The 18365-nt window shown below is 44.0% G+C and overlaps 1 protein-coding gene across 1 annotated transcript; it reads right to left on the reverse strand.

The window, feature by feature from the left end:
* Nucleotides 1-8174: 8174 nt before the first annotated feature.
* Nucleotides 8175-17162, reverse strand: PSMD4 (proteasome 26S subunit ubiquitin receptor, non-ATPase 4). Its single transcript, XM_047847918.1, has 10 exons — nucleotides 17061-17162; nucleotides 12259-12399; nucleotides 11184-11298; nucleotides 10692-10778; nucleotides 10394-10462; nucleotides 10009-10224; nucleotides 9507-9615; nucleotides 9201-9332; nucleotides 9048-9115; nucleotides 8175-8464 (listed from the first exon to the last, which is right to left on the reverse strand). The coding sequence occupies exons 1-10, from the start codon at nucleotides 17084-17086 to the stop codon at nucleotides 8294-8296; spliced, it is 1134 nt and encodes a 377-aa protein (XP_047703874.1). The 5' UTR covers nucleotides 17087-17162; the 3' UTR covers nucleotides 8175-8293.
* Nucleotides 17163-18365: the final 1203 nt, after the last annotated feature.

The following is an 18365-nucleotide window of genomic DNA, read 5'->3' on the forward strand; positions in this document are numbered from 1 at the left end:
GTATGTAGATTACACAGAAAGATATTTATTATATTAGGAATTAAAAAACTGAGAAAGATTTTAAATATTAATTTATTTAAAATCACAACAAACCCATTATATGTTAATATTCCTTAGTTTTTATGAAAAAATAACTATTTTCCAAAACAAACATTTAACTAGATGGGTATGCTATTTTACATTTTTGCAAATCTCTTTAATGTCTCATTAATGGAAGAAGACAACTGGGTTTTCAACTTGTTGCAATATGTTGTTTTGGTTGAAGGATATAAAGAAAATCTGATCTCACAAATATGTTGTTGGAAAAAATGGAAACATCTTTTCCTTCCTTCCTTCCTTCCTTCCTTTCCTCTCTCCTTCTCTTTCTTTCTTTCTTTCTCTTTCTTTCTTTCTTTCTCTTTTCTCTTCCTTTCTTTCTCTTTTGTTTTAGTTTTTAATTCCAGTTAGTTCTGGGGCGCCTGGGTGGCGCAGTCGGTTAAGCGTCCGACTTCAGCCAGGTCACGATCTCACGGTCTGTGAGTTCGAGCCCCGCATCAGGCTCTGGGCTGATGGCTCAGAGCCTGGAGCCTGTTTCCGATTCTGTGTCTCCCTCTCTCTCTGCCCCTCCCCTGCTCATGCTCTGTCTCTCTCTGTCCCAAAAATAAATAAAAGTTGAAAAAAAAAATTTAATTCCAGTTAGTTCATATATAGTGTTGTATTAGTTGCACGTGTAGAATATAGTGACTCAAAGTAGGCATATTTCAATAGCTTTTTCAGATAGCAGTGGGTATTTTTTTATAGTATACCAAAACTTGACAAATAGTAGTTTCTTAAACGTTAGTTGCAACATAGAATCTGAAACCATATCAATGAACTTTTTGTAACCTGTTACATTTGAATCCATTTCTTTTCTTGTATTTGGAACAGATCATTTGGAGGCTATTGGTTCGATGTGTAGTGCAGATCTTCCAAATGCTGGCACATGACCATATACAATCTGATACAGATGAAAAAAATAATATCATCATCCATCTCATTTATCCAAAGGATACAAAAATGCTGATTCAAAAGGGCACATGCACCCCAATGTTTACAGCACTATCGACAATAGCCAAATTATGGAAAGAGCCCAAATGTCCATCCACTGATGAATGGATTAAGAAGATATGGTTTATGTATGCAATGGAATTCTACTCAGTGATGAAAAAGAATGAAATCTTGCCATTTGCAATGACATGGATGGAACTGGAGGGCATTATGCTAAGCGAAATTTGTCAGTCAGTGAAAGGCATATATGATACAATTTCACTCATGTGGAATTTGAGAAATTCAACAGATGAACATAGAGGAAGGGAAGGAAAAATCAAAACAGAGAGGAGGCAAATGAGACTCTTAAATACAGAGAACAGAGGGTTGCTGGATGTGGCTGCGGGGTTGGTGGGGGGTTAAGTGGGTGACGGGCGTTAAGGAGGGCACTTTTAGGGATGAGCACAGGGTATCATATTTAAGAGATGAATCACTGGGTTGTACTCCTGAAGCCAAGACTATACTGTGTGTTAACTAACTTGAATATAAACTTTAAAAATATTATCCATCTCAAAACTTCTGAGAAACTTGTAGCACTTGGAAGAGCATGCGGCTCTTGATCTTGGAGTTGTAAGTTCGAGCCCCACGTTGGGTGTAGAGATTACTTAAAAATAAAATATTGGGGGGCACCTGGGTGGCACAGTCGGTTAAGCGTCCGACTTCAGCCAGGTCACGATCTCGCGGTCCGGGAGTTCGAGCCCCGCGTCAGGCTCTGGGCTGATGGCTCAGAGCCTGGAGCCTGTTTCCGATTCTGTGTCTCCCTTTCTCTCTGCCCCTCCCCCGTTCATGCTCTGTCTCTCTCTGTCGCAAAAATAAATAAACGTTGAAAAAAAATTAAAAATAAATAAAAAAAAATATTGGGGCGCCTGGGTTGCTCAGTCAGTTAAGCATCCGACTCTCGATTTTGGCTCAGGTCATGATCTCACGGTTAGCAGGTTCGAGCCCCGCATTGGGCTCCACACTGACAGTGCAGAGCCTGCTTGGGGTATTTTCTCTCTCCCTCTCTCTCTCTCTCTCTCAAAATAAGTGAACTTTAAAAAAAAGAAAATATGAAAGATGTGCACTCAAGGGTTGAGATGTAATAAAATTAATATGTTTTACTGCTTCATCAAGAACAGTATTTTTGTCTGTTTTTTAAATTATTTTTTTAAATGTTTATTTATTTTTGAGAGAGGGAGAGAGACAGAGTGTGAGCAAGGGAGGAGCAGAGAGAGAGGGAGACACAGAATCCAAAGCAGGCTCCAGGCTCTGAGCTGTCAGCACACAGCCCGATGTGGGGCTCGAACCCACAAAGCGTGAGATCATGCCCTGAGCCGAAGTCAGATGCTCAACCGACTGAGGCACTCAGGTGCCCCTTGTCTGTTTTTTTAAGCCATGAGGATGTAGGGATGAAGAATACCATGACTAGCGGTATAATTTGGTGCTGGTGTCTTGGATTTGTACGAAGGCACCAGCAGTTTCCCCTCACTGCCTTTGCATTGATGTAAATCCCAGCACAGCGGAGAGTCAAATGACACCTTCGTGTCATTATGAAAATAGTTTTGACCTCACAACCCCCTTGAAAGTGTCTTGGGGATGCCCAGGGGTTTGTGGATCCCACTGTGAGAATCATCGTTTGCAGAGGAAGTTACCTGGCTTCACAGGGTTTCAATTTCCTCATTTATCAAACAGGATTAATAATGCTACACCTACCTCATAGGATTGTCATGAAAACTAAATAATTTAAAACACGTAAAACATTTAAAAATAGTCTCTGGCACATTATGTTATGCAAGCATTTACTAATATTATAGTCATATATCCAATGTCATCAAATGGTCTTCCAAAATAAGTTTATTGATAACTTTGGTCCATACTAATGTAACATAATTGTTGGATATCAGGTTGTTTCCAATTTTTCAATACCTTTATGCATAAATCTTTGGTACTTCTCTGATGACTTAAATTCCTACAGCAGAACTGCCCAAGGAGTATACCCATTTCTTCACAGTACTATTGAAAAGTGTACAGAGGGGCGCCTGGGTGGCTCAGTCGGTTAAGCATCCGACTTCAGCTCAGGTCACGATCTCGCAGTCTGTGAGTTCGAGCCCCGCGTCGGGCTCTGGGCTGATGGCTCAGAGCCTGGAGCCTGCTTCCAATTCTGTGTCTCCCTCTCTCTCCGACCCTCCCCTATTCATGCTCTGTCTCTCTCTGTCTCAAAAATAAATAGAAACGTTAAAAAAAATAAAAAAAAGTGTACAGAGACTATCAAAGTAGGACAGCTAAAAAAAATAGGGGCCTATGGGCCCAGTGAATATTTGACTTCAACAGGGAGCATTACTTAAGGTGGACATGATCTAGGGTGTAGCCATGAGTGTGGAAGATTGAACTGTGATGATGATCACAAAATGAATGTGTGGTGACGAATTGGAAGAGGCCATGGTGTCGACTGAGTCATCCTCATGAACACTGAAGTCACCCAGTTGACCTACAGAGGGCCAGAATACTGGCACACAGTTCTTCCTGTCATTACTTGATGGACGGGCTCTCTCAGAACAGGATTTTGCTTGGGGAACCACACACAGGCCCAGGAAAGTAACCAATACCTTTATAACCAAAACCAATAAGATTACCAAGATTTGATGATGGGCCATTTCTTTCAAGTTATATTTGATTTAAAAAATACCAGTCTCCCCCAAAACTTAGAGACAAGTATCTACAAACTCATTATTCAGAAATGGAACTCATCCAGCATGAATATAATGGGAACACAGGTAGGTTTTCTAGCTTCTCTTTGTGGAGCCTTGTTTACATTCAGGGTTTAAGGTCTGACTTCAGGATATTGGAAACAAAACTCATGGAATGTTGGCCCAGGCAGAAGTAATAGTGCAGATCACTGGAGAAAGGTGGAATTTCTCAATAAATAATGCTGTAAAAAATAATTGTCCATATTAAAAAATTAAAACTGTACCCGTATCCCAATGTATGTAACAATCAATTCTAGATGGAATACAGAATTTCTACATGAAAGACAAAACCATATAAACCTTTAAGAAAGAAAACAATATCTTTCTGACCCCTGGAAGTGTTTGCTGGACACAAAAAACAGTAACCTTGAAAGAAAAGATTGAGAAATTTGACATTAAGAATTTTGTTCACTCAAAAACACTTTAAAGTGAGAGTCCCTTGGGGGGTGGGAGGGAGGGGATGGTGGGTGATGGGTATTGAGGAGGGCACCTTTTGGGATGAGCACTGGGTGTTGTATGGAAACCAATTTGACAATAAACTTCATATATTGAAAAATAAATAAATAAAGTGAGAGTCCCAAATCAAACATATTATATATATATATATATATATATACACACATATATATATATATCTCAAACATATATATATGTTTAAAATATATATACCTCATATATATATCATATATATATCTCAAACGTATTTGATATATATATATGTATTTAATTGGTATATATTTAATCAATAATTTAGTATCAAAAAGTTAAAGAACTCTTACAAAACATCAATAAAAAGACAATCCAATAGAAATATGGACAAAAGTCATGAAGAGACATTTCACAAAAATGTGAAATACAAAGACCTATTGTTAAAAAATGTAAAAAGGAGCACCTGAGTGGCTCAGTCAGTTGAGCATCTGACTTCAGCTCAGGTCATGATCTCATGGTTTGTGGGTTCAAGCCCCACATTGGGCTCTGTGCTGACAGCTCAGAGCCTGGAGCTTACTTCGGATTCTGTGCCTCCCTCTCTCTGCCCCTCTCCCACTCACACTGTGTCTCTCTCTGCCTCTCAAAAATGAACAAACGTTTAAAAAAATGTAAAAAGATCAACCTCATTAGTAATCAGGGAAATGCAAATCAAGACCACGGTCAATTATCATTTATCCTGATTGGATTGGCAGAAATTAAGAAGTCTTAACGATACCAAGGGCTGGAAAGGATGTTGGTCAACAGGAATTCTTACACCACAGGAGGAAGTGCAAATCCACACAGCCACAGTGAAAAACAACTCAGCATTATTCTATAAAGCAGCCTAAAGAAACTCTTGGACATGTGCATCAGCAGGGATGTACAAAACATTCCACTGTAACCCCATTGCCAATTGAAAAATAACGGTGCAGTGCAAATGTCCACCAACAGGAAAATAGGTAGATTGTGGTATATTCACAGCAAGTAGTACTATACAACCAGAAAAAAAGAACGACTACATGCAAAACTTTGAAGAACCCCAGAAATGAAACATTTGTTTAAAAAGTTCCAGAAGTCTCCGGGTGTGTGAGCGGCTCAGTTGGTCAAGTGTGTGACTCTTGATTTTGGCTCAGGTCATGATCTCGGGGTCGTGAGACTGAGCCCCATGTCAGGATCCTCGCTTGGCTTGGAGCCTGCTTAAGATTCTCTCTCTTTCTCTCCCTCTCCTACTCATGCTCTCTTTCCCTCTTAAAAACAAAATAAAGAAAAAGAAAAGAAAGTTCCAGAAGTGTCACAGTATAAAACTATTAAAAATTTTTTTTTAATATTTATTTTTGAGAGAGAGAGAGAGAGAGAGAGAGTGAGTGGGGGAGGGTCAGAGTGACAGGGAGACACAGAATCCGAAGCAGGCTCCAGGCTCTGGGCTGTCAGCACGTAGCCCAATGCAGAGCTGGAACTCACAAACTATAAGATCATGACCTGAGCTGAAGTCAGCTGCCCAACTAACTGAGCCACCCAAGGGCCCCAAAACTTTTTTTTATAAAACTCAGAAACAAGCAATACTGAAAAAACTATGAAAAGGAAAAATGATAAAATGTAAAATTCTGGATAATAGTTATCTCTGGGGAGGCTGTAGAGGTGGGTTCAAGAAGATACACCAGAGGAATGTGGCATTAGTAATATTCTAGCTCTTAAGTTGAATGCAGATATGTTCATTTTGTTGTTATGATTCATGATTTATATGTAGGTTATTTTATAGGTCAAATATCAATTACCTCTTTAAATATAATAAACAAGAGGATTACGTGATTTAGAAACTGAAGTAGAGCTGACAGTTACATTAGTTTCAGGTGTACAACATGGTGATTTGCCAGGTCTATATGCTGTACTCACAAGCGTAGCTGCTGTCACCATACAACACTAATACAACACCATTGACTATATTCCGTTTGCTGTCCCTTTCTTCTGTATGCTGCGACTTAATCATTCCGTAACTGTTAGCCTGCACCTCCCAGTTCCCTTCACCTGCTCTGCCCATCCTGCAACCTCCACCCCTCTGGCAAACCACCAGTGTTTTCTGTATTTACAGGTCTGTTTCTGCTTTTTTTGGTGTTTGTTCCTTTTAAAAAAAAAATTTAAGGTTTTTATTTTTGAGACAGAGAGAGACAGAGCATGAGCAGGGGAGGGGCAGAGAGAGAGGGAGACACAGAATCTGAAGCAGGCTCCAGGCCCTGAGCTGGCAGCACAGAGCCTGACGCGGGGCTTGAACTCAAGGACTGTAAGATCATGACCTGAGCCAAAGTCAGACACTTAACCGACTGAGCCACCCAGGTGCCCGTTTGTTCCTTTTTTTTAGATCCACATCTAAGCGAAATCATATTTGTCTTGCTCTGTCTTACTTAGCATTATACCTTCTAGGTCTGTCCCTGTTGTAAATGGCACGCCCTTTTTTATGGCTGATATTCCAGTGTGTGTGTGTGTGTGTGTGTGTGTGTGTGTGTGTGTGTGTATCTCACATACATATCTCACATCCGTATCCATTCATCCACTGATTGGGTTGCTTCTGTGTCTTGGCTATTATAAATAATATTGCAATAAACAGAGAGGTGCATGTGTCTTTTCAAGTATTTCTGTGTTCTTTGGATAAATACCCAGAAGTTGAATTAGTGTATTATATGGTATTTCTAATTTTTTGAGGAACCTCCAAACTGTTTTCACCAATTTCCACTCCCACCAGAGTGTACGAGGGTTCCCTTTTCTTCACATCCTTGTCAACACTATTCTTATCTTCTTGATACAAGCCATTCTGACTTGTAAATTGAGATCTCATTGTGGTTTTGATTTGCATTTCCCTGACGATTGGTGAGGTTGAGCATCTTTTCAGGTATCGGCCATTTATATATCTCCTTTGGAAAAAGGTCTATTCACGTCTTCTTCCCATCGTTTAGTCGGATTGTTGGTTTTTTGTTTTTTGGTTTTTTTGGATGTTGAGCTGTAGAAGTTCTTTTTATTTACTTTAATTTTTTAAAGTTTGGGAGAGAGAGAGAATGCAAGTGGGGGGGAGGGCAGAGAGAGAGAGAGACAAAGAATTCCAAGTAGATTCCACACCGTCAGCGCAGAGCCGATGTGGGCTTGAACTCACGAACCACAAGATCATGACCTACGCCAAAGTCAGGAGCTTAGCAGACTGAACCACCCGGGTGCCCCGAACTGTAGTTCTTTATATATTTTGAATAGTAACCCCTTATCAGATATATATTTGCAAATATCCTTCCATTTAGTAAGCTGCTTTGGGATTATGTGAATTTTGCATTCTATTCCATACCCTATGAGAAAACCGTCCTCTAAATGTGGTGCTCCAAGAAGATGAACAGGTTTATCTTGTGGCTTCACAGGCCTCACCTTGTCAGAGTCAGGTCTCAAGGATCCCTGGTCTTCAGTGTTTTCACTGCTGACCACTTTCCCATCTCCTCCACTCACCCAGCCAGTCTCTGAGCTACTCAGTCCTTCCCAAGTGCCTCTGTGTCATCAGCACATACAGTTCCTGCTGACTGGAAACATCCCCATCTCTTCCCTGTTGGCTGATGGACATTTCGCCCTGATGAACATGGAGGACTCAGGTGTTACCTCCAGGAGCCTTCCCAGAGACTGTGAGGGTTTGGCCCTTTCTCCCATTCTCACAGCGCCTCGTTCGTGGCCCTCTTTGGGCACTTTCCGAAGTGTGTAAACACACATTTCCAGGCCGGCCCTGCTCCAGACTCGAGTCTCCAAAGGCCAATACTGTTTTATTTTTAATTAATTAATTAATTAATTAATTAGAGACCAGGTACTGAGGACTCAGTAGGGGACACTCCCCTTCGTGCCAGGCACTCCCCCCTCTCTCACACTTACAGCTACTACTACTGGAGGCAAAAGGAAACAAAAGTTGCCAAGCTTTATTGAGGCGGCAGTGGTTACAGGTAACATATCTAAGCCTACACCCCGTCCCACCCTGTGCGGCCCCTGAGCAGGCTCAGCCACCCTTGCCCCCAGTCTCATTTCTTGTCCTCCTCCTTCTTGTCTTTCTTGCCATCCTTGTTGGCCTGGGAGGCGAGGGACCCCATGGCATTTCGAATAGCTTCATTGTTGGGATCCACTCCTGGCAGGTTCTCCAGGACACTCTGAAGGAACTCGGGGTCCTGCATCACATCATAATCCTCCTCCTCCTGAAAAAGGGCAGGGTGGGCTTGGGGCAGGGGCAGGGGCAGGGGCTGGGCCATCTGGGGAGCACACGGCTGCCTGAGCCTCTCTCTCCACCTGACTGGGCGCGGGGACACCTCTGGCCAAGAGTAGGAAGGACAATTGAGGAAAATATCCAGTGCCTATATGCGGTACAAACTCACACATTTAGTACTGGCCAGAGAAACTGGAACTCAGCTTCCTGAGCATACAGCATAAAATTACATGCCATCACGTTCAGATTTCTTGCTCTCAGATACCCATTCTTTTTTTCCGCCTTTCACCCTGGTGGGAAGACAATATCCTACACACCTGTCCAGACTGCTCCCACCAAAAAGGAAGGACAATTACAGAACATGAGGACACTTACTCAACCTTGACTGTGAGCGTCCTATTGCCTTAGCAAAGTTTACCAACAAGAAACATATATACTTCTGTTTCTTTCCCTGTGCTCCTCAAAAAGCTCAGCTGTGAAACCCGAAGAGTGGTTTCAGGCCTGGAGGGTTTGAGGACATGAACACCAGGGGACTTTAAGCATGATGGGGATGGGGAGTCACTGCTGGCCCTCACCTTGGCAGGCTCAGATGTGTCCATGGCTGAACTGGCATCAATGTCGGCTGATTCTGCCTGGCCAAACTCTGAAGAAAAGAGGTCAGTGTATTGAGCTCCATTTCCGGACCCAACCTCTCCGCCTGAGCACTGAGCCCCGGGGCCCTGACTCACCTGCACCCTGTAGGGACATCTGCATGGCGTAGGCAATCTGCTCTTCCTCGGTCATACTGCTCAGGTCGGGGAGCCCGGTGCGGCCAAACTCCTGCTGGCTGATGGTCATCTTCAGCAGGGCATCATCCGAGTCTGGAAAAAGAAAGAGAGTGGTAGAGTAGAACCGGTGCCAGGGTCCACACAGACCCACCCCCAAAGCGTTCCCCCAGCCCATATACTCCCGGGGCTGCTGGGCCTCCCCACTCCTACTCCTTCTCCTGCACCTCCATCCCAGGCCACTGGGCACCCTTCAGCCCTATCCCTCACCTTCGGCCCCGGCTGTAGCAATCCCGGCCTCAGCAGCAGAGGCTGCAGCTGCCCGCCGGGCCTCCTCCTCCTGCCGCTGCCGCTGCTCTTCCATAGAGACACGGAGGGCCTGGCAAAGGGCAGGGCAAGGTCAGTCATTCTGCCCGCCCTCCTCGCGGGCAGTGGGCGAGTCCCCTGAGGGGTGGGAAAGGAAAACAAAGGGGCAGCTTCTGGTTTATGTACATGGTGAAGAAGCTGGGAGGTAAGAGATGATATAGGGGAAAAGGGAGGACTTGGAAGAAGCCTGGGCTTTAATTACAAGTGAACAAGAGCACTGACACTGGTGCCCCCGGAGATCACACAGATTTAAGGGGAAGAGGGACCCGAAGGGAGTATGGGAAAATGAGCAAGGGTGCTCGGGACTGTCTAGCCCTAGAGAAGCTAGCTATGTGGCGTGTGGGTGTGTGAGTAAGGAGGACAAAGAAAGACCCCTGGGCTCTACGTGAGGTCAATGTTTGCTCACCAGGGCCAGCTCAGGATCAGCACTGGGATCCACTCCAAATTCAAAGTCACTGGCACCAAGTCCCAGCATGGCACCACCTTCACCAGCCAGAATCGGAGAACTGATGAGGGCATCGGCCAAGCTGGGCCCGGGGGGCACTGTCACCAGATGAGAACCGGTACCATCTTTGCCATTCAGTGTGTTTACAAACGCTGTCAGCTTTTCTGTGTTCACTTCCTGAGGGAGGGAAGGACACAGCAGGCTCTCCTTCCCGCCCTACTCCCCGTCTTCTGCCACTTCAGCTTTTGTTTGTAGCTACTCTCTCACAGTGCAGGCACTCCTCTGGGGAAGGACTGTTCTGTTTACAGCCAAATCAAGTCCATGCCCCCAACCTGGCCTTACTCACCTCTTCCCCAAAGTTGATAATGTCAACATTCACTTTTTCCTTCTTGAGACGTTTAGCCAGCTTCACCAGCTAGGAAGAGGGAAGAGAAATGAGGAAATCTGTTCCATACCATGAGGGGAAATGACACACCTCACAAAAGCATACGGAAACTGGTTAACCTCCCCAAGGCCCCCCAACAGAAACACTGAATTCTGTAGATCCACCTTTCCCCGAAGAGATGAACCCAATGACTCTGCCAGGCTCCCTTAAGGCCTGAGAGACCCCATTCCCAAATGTCCCAGCTGTCACCTGGACTCACATCCTTCTCATTGTCCTCCACGGGACTTCCCACAAAGGCAATGATGCGCATCTTGTGATTCTTGCCCTGTCGGTGCTTCAGAGCCAGCTTGTAAAGAGAGAGGAAGTTCTCACAGTCAGCCAGAGGCATCACCTAGCTCACTCCCTGTCACTCTGCATTTTTTATGGTTCTTATGGTTTCTACATTCCTCAAGTCCACCATCCTGCTCACACACATTAGACACAGAAGGGTCTAATCCCTCCTTCACCCTTCCTCCTTGCTGTGCCTCTGTGTGGACAAGGAAGAGGGGTGAGTCTTAATTCCAGGGGTCTTTTCCCTCACCGTCATCACTGGTCCTGGAATTCTTCCCACCATATCTTTTCTACTCATTTCTGAGTCCTTTCTATTCCCCTGCTCTGGTTCTGGCTCAAGACTCCAGGGGAGAAATGAACAACGGTGGGGGCAGAACTTCAGAACACGGAGAAACAATCAAAGGGATCCAGTAGGACTCACGTGGGCCACGCGGATGCCAGTGCAGAAGGTGATCTTGCCCTTGGGTTGGACAGTGTGAAGCTTGGAAAGGATGCGGCCGGTGTCAGGGGTGAGTGTGGTCAGCACTTCACAGTCACTGGGATGTAGGGAAACGGTTTCTGTGACTTCAGGTCAGGACAAGTCCTCAAAAACTGTATTTGACTCTTCTTTTCTTTTTTTAAGTAAGTTCTACGCCCAATGTGGATCAAGAGTCACATGCTCTACTGACTGAGCCAGCCAGGTGCACCTGACTTGTCTTCTCTTTAAAGACCTTATAATAACTGTAATCTCTACTTTCCTTAATCGAACGCCCAGTGTTTAGAGAGTAGACCTTAAAAGTTCTCATCACAAGCAAAGAAAAATTTGTGAGATATGGGTGTTAACTAAACTTAGCGTGGTGATCATTTTCACAATATATACATATATCAAATCATTATGTTGTATACCTTAAACTTATGCCATGTTATACGTCAATCATATCTCCATAAAACTGGAAATAGTATTCAGTAGATATGAGCGCAGGAAATAAGTAGTTGATTTTGCAAACTTGCCCTCTTCCTCCCAATTTCCCTTGAATTCCTGTTATGCTGCCTTCTGGGGGTAACATGACAAACCCTCTACCATAGCTCGATGCTATTGACTATGTCTCCCACCTGCTCCATCTCTAGACCCACTGGCCAGCTGACAACACGCATACTGGGATGGGAGGCTACTCATCTGAGGGTTATCAGTCCTTAGACCACTTCTAGGGTAAGAGGACATGTGATAAATGCCCTGAGGACCCTTATCCCAAATCACTTTTCATTGAATTTAAAATATATTGTGAACTCTCACCCCAGAAGATCTAGTTTCATAACTGTATTAAATTCAGATTAATATTAAACTCAAGTTACGATCTATATTTCCACCAAATAGTGAAGAAACTAGTCTAGAAGGTGGATAGGCAAACATAACTTCACAGAACCTACGAAAGGGTGGCAACCTGGATACCACAGTGGGTCACATGTGGGAAGCCACCCACCCACCTACCAAGCCCCTCCTCCTCTGCCCCATGTACTTGGCCAGTGTGATGAGGCCCACGTTGTTCTCAGGGTTGCTGCGCGTCTTGGAGTGACACACTATGTTGACAGCGTCCTGCTGGGCCTGCAGCCGGGTGGGTAAGAAGTCCCCATTCCGCATATATTCACTGTTGTCCACGCTGTCAGATTAGGAGAGAAGGAAGGGAAAGAAGACATATTGTAGGATCTCTCTAGTTCTAGGGACCCCTACCTCCCTGCAACACTTTTCCTTTGAGGGACATTGTAATGTACAGCAGTGCATTTATATGTGTGTGTGTGTGTATGTATATATATATATATATACACACACATATATGTATACATATATATATACACACACATACACACACACACACACACACACACACACACACAGACTTCCAAGCATTACACCACACTTAGAGACTCAAAATGAGAGAAGGGGGAAACAAAATTAAATCTTCACTCCACAAGTGACTCTGATAAGCACCAAACATTGAGATCCACTCATGTACCACAACCACCTTCTCATAAGAGTCATGTAAGTGTTATTAAACACTGTCATGGATGTATATTCTAAATTTGCCTTTAAAATGTGAGCATTCCAAAAGTAGAAAATATTTATAAAATAATACATGATTGGCAGCACTGAGTGCAGGAAAACACAACGCAATCATTTGGTTAAATGTTCAACAGCTTTGACAGCTGGACTAAACTGCAAAAATGAGATTTCATGGATTTGGAGCCTCACTTCTTTTATCCTTGCAGTTTTTCCCAATCTAAGGGACCCAGATAATATGAAATATAAGCTCCAGCTTCCCAGAGACCATAAGAAGGCAAGTAAATGAAGCCGTTACACAAGCCCTGAGCAGGATCAATTCCTGATGACTCGAGATCCTCTAGAACTCTGTCAATGATTCCATCTGTGCTGAAGGGAGGAAGGAGTGGCCTCCTAGATGAGACACTTCATTTCCCCTGGCTAACAAAATATGGTTCGGGCGGCAATCTTTTTCTTTAGTGTCCTCTGGCAATAAATATAAACCAAACATGATGAAGAGAGGTAATTAAGAAACTACCCTAAGAAACACAAATGGGAGTAAAGAACAGTGTTCAGGTTCAGGTTCAAATCCCCAATCTGTTACTTATTAATACTATGATCCTGAGGAAGTGACTTAATTTCTCTAAGGTCTAGTTACTTCATCTGTAAAATGAATTTTTACCTGTACAGGATTGCTACGATGATGAAATTCATAGAAAGTACTTAGCACAGGGCCTAACAATAAGCATGAAACACAGACTAGTTTTCATAGTGGAAACTCCATCTATGTAAAGGAGATCAAGGGCTGACTCGACTGACCATGCATTATATTCTTTTTTCCCTGATACACTGTTTCTGATTATTCTCCCAGCAGGGAAGTAACAGTCTCTCTAGCTTCAAATACAGTAGTGAGTCCAAATATAAAAAACAATGGAGGCATTGAGGACCATCCAACTGGACAGCTACTAAGTATAAGGACTCTGGGCAACAGGGCAAGAGCAGATGGCTAAGGGCTGGAAGAAAGGCCTCATGCAAGCAAGGGGACTTGAGCAGTAGGGAGAACAGACAGTGGAGAATGCGGCAGCAGGGCTCCCACTTTGACAGGCATCAGAACACAGGGAGGGTGATGGTAGTATGGTGGGATTAAAAACACAGATGCCTTGGGGGTGGGGGAAACACAGATGCCTGAACACCTACGTATGCATCCCTAGAAAAGTGTATGCACACTGTTTAGTTTTTCTAGTTTTGACCTCTATATGAATCGAATAATGTATCTATTTCTTGACTACTTTTGCTCAAAGGTATGTAATTTTTCCCAACAAAAACCCAACTCAAAATAAGGGCTTAGGGGCACCTGGGTGGCTCAGTTGGTTGAGCATCCAACTTCAGCTCAGGTCATGATCTCTCCGCTTCGGAGTTCGAGCCCCACGTTGGGCTCTGTGCTGACAGCTCAGAGCCTGCAGCCTGCTTCTGATTCTGTGTCTCCCTCTCTCTCTGCCCCTCCCCCGCACATGCTCTGTCTCTCAAAAATAAAAACATTAAAACAATTTTTTTAAATAAGGACTTATGATATTATCCACTTATTCCATAAAGTCTTCATTTAAAAAAGAATACAGATCCCTGGACTTCCCTGGCTGGGAGTCTGACTCAGCACATGGAGAGCGGAGTCAAATACTTGCAATTTTTAATAAACTCCTCCAAAGAATTTTCATGCACAGCAGACTATGAGGCTCTACAGAAAAAGAGGAGTGGCTCTCATCATTATTCTATGACTGGACTGCTACAATTGGCCACCAATATGTCTCTCTGGACCTAATCTTTCCTCCTATACATCAAGCCAGGCCAATATTTTTTTAATGTTTATTTACTTTTGAGAGAGAGAGAGAGAGAGTGAGCACGCACAGGGGAGGGGCAGAGACAGAGGGAGACACAGAATCTAAAGCAGGCTCCAGGCTCTGGGCTGTCAGAAAAGAGCCCGATGCAGGGCTTAAACCCACAAACTGCAAGATCATGAGCCAGGCCAATATTCTTTTTTTTTTTTTTTTTTTAATGTTTACTTATTATTTTGAGAGACAGAGTGCAAACAGGGGAGGGGCAGAAAGAGAGGGAGACACAGACTCCAAAGCAGGCTCCAGGCTCTGAGCTGTTAACACAGAGCCCAACATGGGGCTCAAACTCACAGACCACAAGATCATGACCTGAGCCGAAGTTGGACACTTAACTGACTGAGCCACCCAGGCATATCCCATGCAATATTCTTAAACGCCGTTTTGTATACGGCTTGGCCTCCCCATGGCGTGAACTCTTTCAGAAGTCCTCTGTGGAAGGTACCAGACAGAGGTCGGCCTCCTGAGCCTGACATCCATCTACCTCTGAAAAAAGAAAGAAAGAAACTACCTTACACCAACAACCTTATAATCAAGTCACACTAGCCTATTTCCTAATTCCTAACCACACCTTGGGCATTTACACTTCAGCAGCTTGGTTTCTGCCTTTCCCCCTAACTGTCTGTCTTTCCTCAACATTTGTCAAAATCCCTTCAAGGCCCCTCTTAAATTCCCTCTTGAGGACTCCTCAAGTACACTGAACCCAACAGATGTACAGCGCTGTACAGTTTACAGAGCACTGTCACAAACATTTTACCCACCTGTGCTATAAGGCAAGTGGAGGTCACTACTCTCCCCAGTGAGAGATTTACTACATTCTCAAGAACATAGAGCTGGTAAGTACCAAAACCACAGGATTTCGTATTCCAAATCCTGTACTTTTTCTACTCTAACATGCTCTCTCCCAGAGGTTGCCAGATTTAGCAAATAAATAAATAGGACTCCACTCCCAGTTAAATTTGAACTATACATAATTAACAAATAACTTCCGGGGCACCTGGGTGGCTGGGTTAAGCTTCCGACTTTGGCTCGGGCCATGATCTCACGGTCCATGAGTTCGAGCCCCACTTTGGGCTCTGTGTTGACAGCTCAGAGCCTGGGACATGCTTGGGATTCTGTGTCTCCCTCTCTCTCTTCCCCTCCCCCACCCCATCTCTAAAAAATGTTAAAAATTTTTTTAATTTTTATTTTATTTTTAATTTTTAAAAATGTTTATTTCTGAGACAGAGAGACAAAGCGTGAGTGGGGGAGGGGCAGAGAGAGAGGGAGACGCAGAATCCAAAGCTGGCTCCAGGCTCTGAGCAGTCAGCACAGAGCCCAACACGGGGCTCAGGCTCAAAATCACAGACCGCGAGATCATGACTTGAGCCGAAGTCAGAAGCTCAACCAACTGAGCCACCCAGGCGCCCCCCAGCAAAAAAAATTTTTAAGTAACTTTTTAGTATAAATGTGTCCCATGCAATATTTCGGACATTCCTATGGCCATTTTTTATATTAAAAACTATTGTTTATATAAACTATTCAAATTTAGCTGTGTATCCTATATTTTATCTGGCAATGCTATTCCCCGCCCACCAAAAGAAAACTCAGGTGGTTCTTCCATCCAACTGGCGATTTGTGTTTGTGTACTATTTTGTATTATATTTTACTCTCATACTTCGAAGAAATTGTTGAAACCTCGCAAAAGTTTGTGTCCTCATCTTCTACTCCAACTTATAATAAAATACTCAGCCCAAGTCTGAGACTGATTAAGAGATCTAGCTCACCAGATAAGGGCTTTAATGTCAGAAAGCCTGGGGTTTAAATCTTGGCTCAGGCTAGTCATTTAAAATTGCTGAGACTCGGTATCTCCATCTGTAAAATGGACAGATATTTACCTAGGAGTGTTGTGAGGTGTAAGTGAGACAACGTAAATTCACGCCTGACACAGAGAAACCAATTTATAAATAATACCTTTCGAGATGATACAGGGAAAGGTAATGGAGACAGAGATGAGCACCCGGGGCTGGGAAAGAATTTACAATTTCCCTTCCTAATACCCATTATTTTGAGAAGCGGAGGGCAAACTACACGATGAATCTGAGAAGCAGGACTCTGGCTACAGACAGCAGAGTTGGGGATAGTCTAGAGAAGATGACGCTACACTAGAGCAAGGCAGCAGGGATCGGCTGGTCAATGACAGTCCGACAGCTGAGGGATACTGGGGGTGCTCCGGGCCCATCCACCTCTCCCGGGGCCTGGGATGACTCAGGAAGTCGATGAAGCTCCTTCCTTCCTGGCCCTGGGCCGCATCTCGCTGACTGGTCCCCCACCCCCATCCCAGCCCACCCGGCCTCCGCGCGACATGCGTCCCCCACCCCATCCCGCCCCATCACGGGGCCCCGAGGCAGCTCCTCACCAGACCATAGTGCTTTCCAACACCATCTTGCCACCTTCCTCCCTCCCGGACCGGTTCTCCTAGACTGACAAACAACAACTTCTCCGATTGGTCCAATGCTCACCACCAATCATAAGGCCCCGCTCGGCGAGGGGCATTCGCCTCCAGCCTCCGCGTTGCATTTTGGGAATTGTAGGCGCAGCCAAAATGGCATGCATGAGGGACGTAGGACGTAGGTAACACGCAAGAGAGCCCTTCTTTGCTTTCCGTGTCTTGCAGGTTCTGTGGTTGAGTTCTCTGCTGGCTGATCTACGAGAAGCGGGGAAGGATCCTTTGAAATTATTGTGGATGTGTCTGCCAGCATCGTTTTTTAGAAAGTGGCGGGATGGCCAATGACATTACAGCTCCGTCAGTTCCCCATAGCGCTTTGCGCACCCAACCACCAAGCCCTTAGCCTCCTGAATTGAATGTGTATCTCTTCCTCCCATTTAATTAAGGGCAGGAAAAGTGTCTTAATCTTTGCAGTCCCTAAGCCCAGTACAGAGCCTGACACATGGTAGGAGCCAAGAAAAGGTTTGACAAATCAATCCTTTTAACTAATCTCCCAAAGAATGGGAGACAAACTAGTAAACCATTTTGGTTTGTTAATCAAGAACAATATTCATGGGAATGCAAGCTGGTGCAGCCACTCTGGAAAACAGTATGGAGGTTCCTCAAAAAACTAAAAATAGAACTACCCTACAACCCAGCAATTGCACTACTAGGCATTTATCCACAGGATACAGGTGTGCTGTTTCGAAGGGACACATGCACCCCCATGTTTATAGCAGCACTATCAACAATAGCCAAAGTATGGAAAGAGCCCAAATGTCCATTGATAGATGAATGGATAAAGAAGATGTGGTATATATACACAATGGAGTATTACTCGGCAATCAAAAGGAATGAAATCTTGCCATTTGCAACTACGTGGATGGAACTGGAGGGTATTATGCTAAGTGAAATTAGTCAGCCAGAGAAAGACAAATATCATATGATTTCACTCATATGAGGACCTTAAGAGACAAAACAGATGAAATAAGGGAAGGGAAACAAAAATAATATAAAAACAGAGATGGGGACAAAACATAAGAGACTCTTAAATATGGAGAACAAACAGAGGGTTACTGGAGGGGCTGTGGGAGGGGGCATGGGCTAAATGGGTAAGGGGCACTAAGGAATCTACTCCTGAAATCATTGTTGCACTATATGCTAACTAATTTGGATGTAAATTTTAAAAAATAAGAAAGAAAATTTAAAAAAGGAAAAAAAATAATATTCAAAAAT

The sequence above is a fragment of the Prionailurus viverrinus genome, unplaced genomic scaffold, assembly GCF_022837055.1.
Source record: "Prionailurus viverrinus isolate Anna unplaced genomic scaffold, UM_Priviv_1.0 scaffold_50, whole genome shotgun sequence".
Classification (NCBI taxonomy): domain Eukaryota; kingdom Metazoa; phylum Chordata; class Mammalia; order Carnivora; family Felidae; genus Prionailurus; species Prionailurus viverrinus.

Bases quoted from the DNA above. Each gene is read 5' to 3' on its own strand.
- PSMD4 (XM_047847918.1), bottom strand. From the start codon at position 17,086: ATGGTGTTGGAAAGCACTATGGTCTG. The intron at 11,299-12,258 runs GTACATGGGGCA...CCTACATCCCAG, and splicing joins GGCCTCATCACACTGGCCAA to TGACTGTGAAGTGCTGACCA. The intron at 10,779-11,183 runs GTGAGTCCTACT...TCTCTTTACAAG, and splicing joins CTGGCATCCGCGTGGCCCAC to CTGGCTCTGAAGCACCGACA.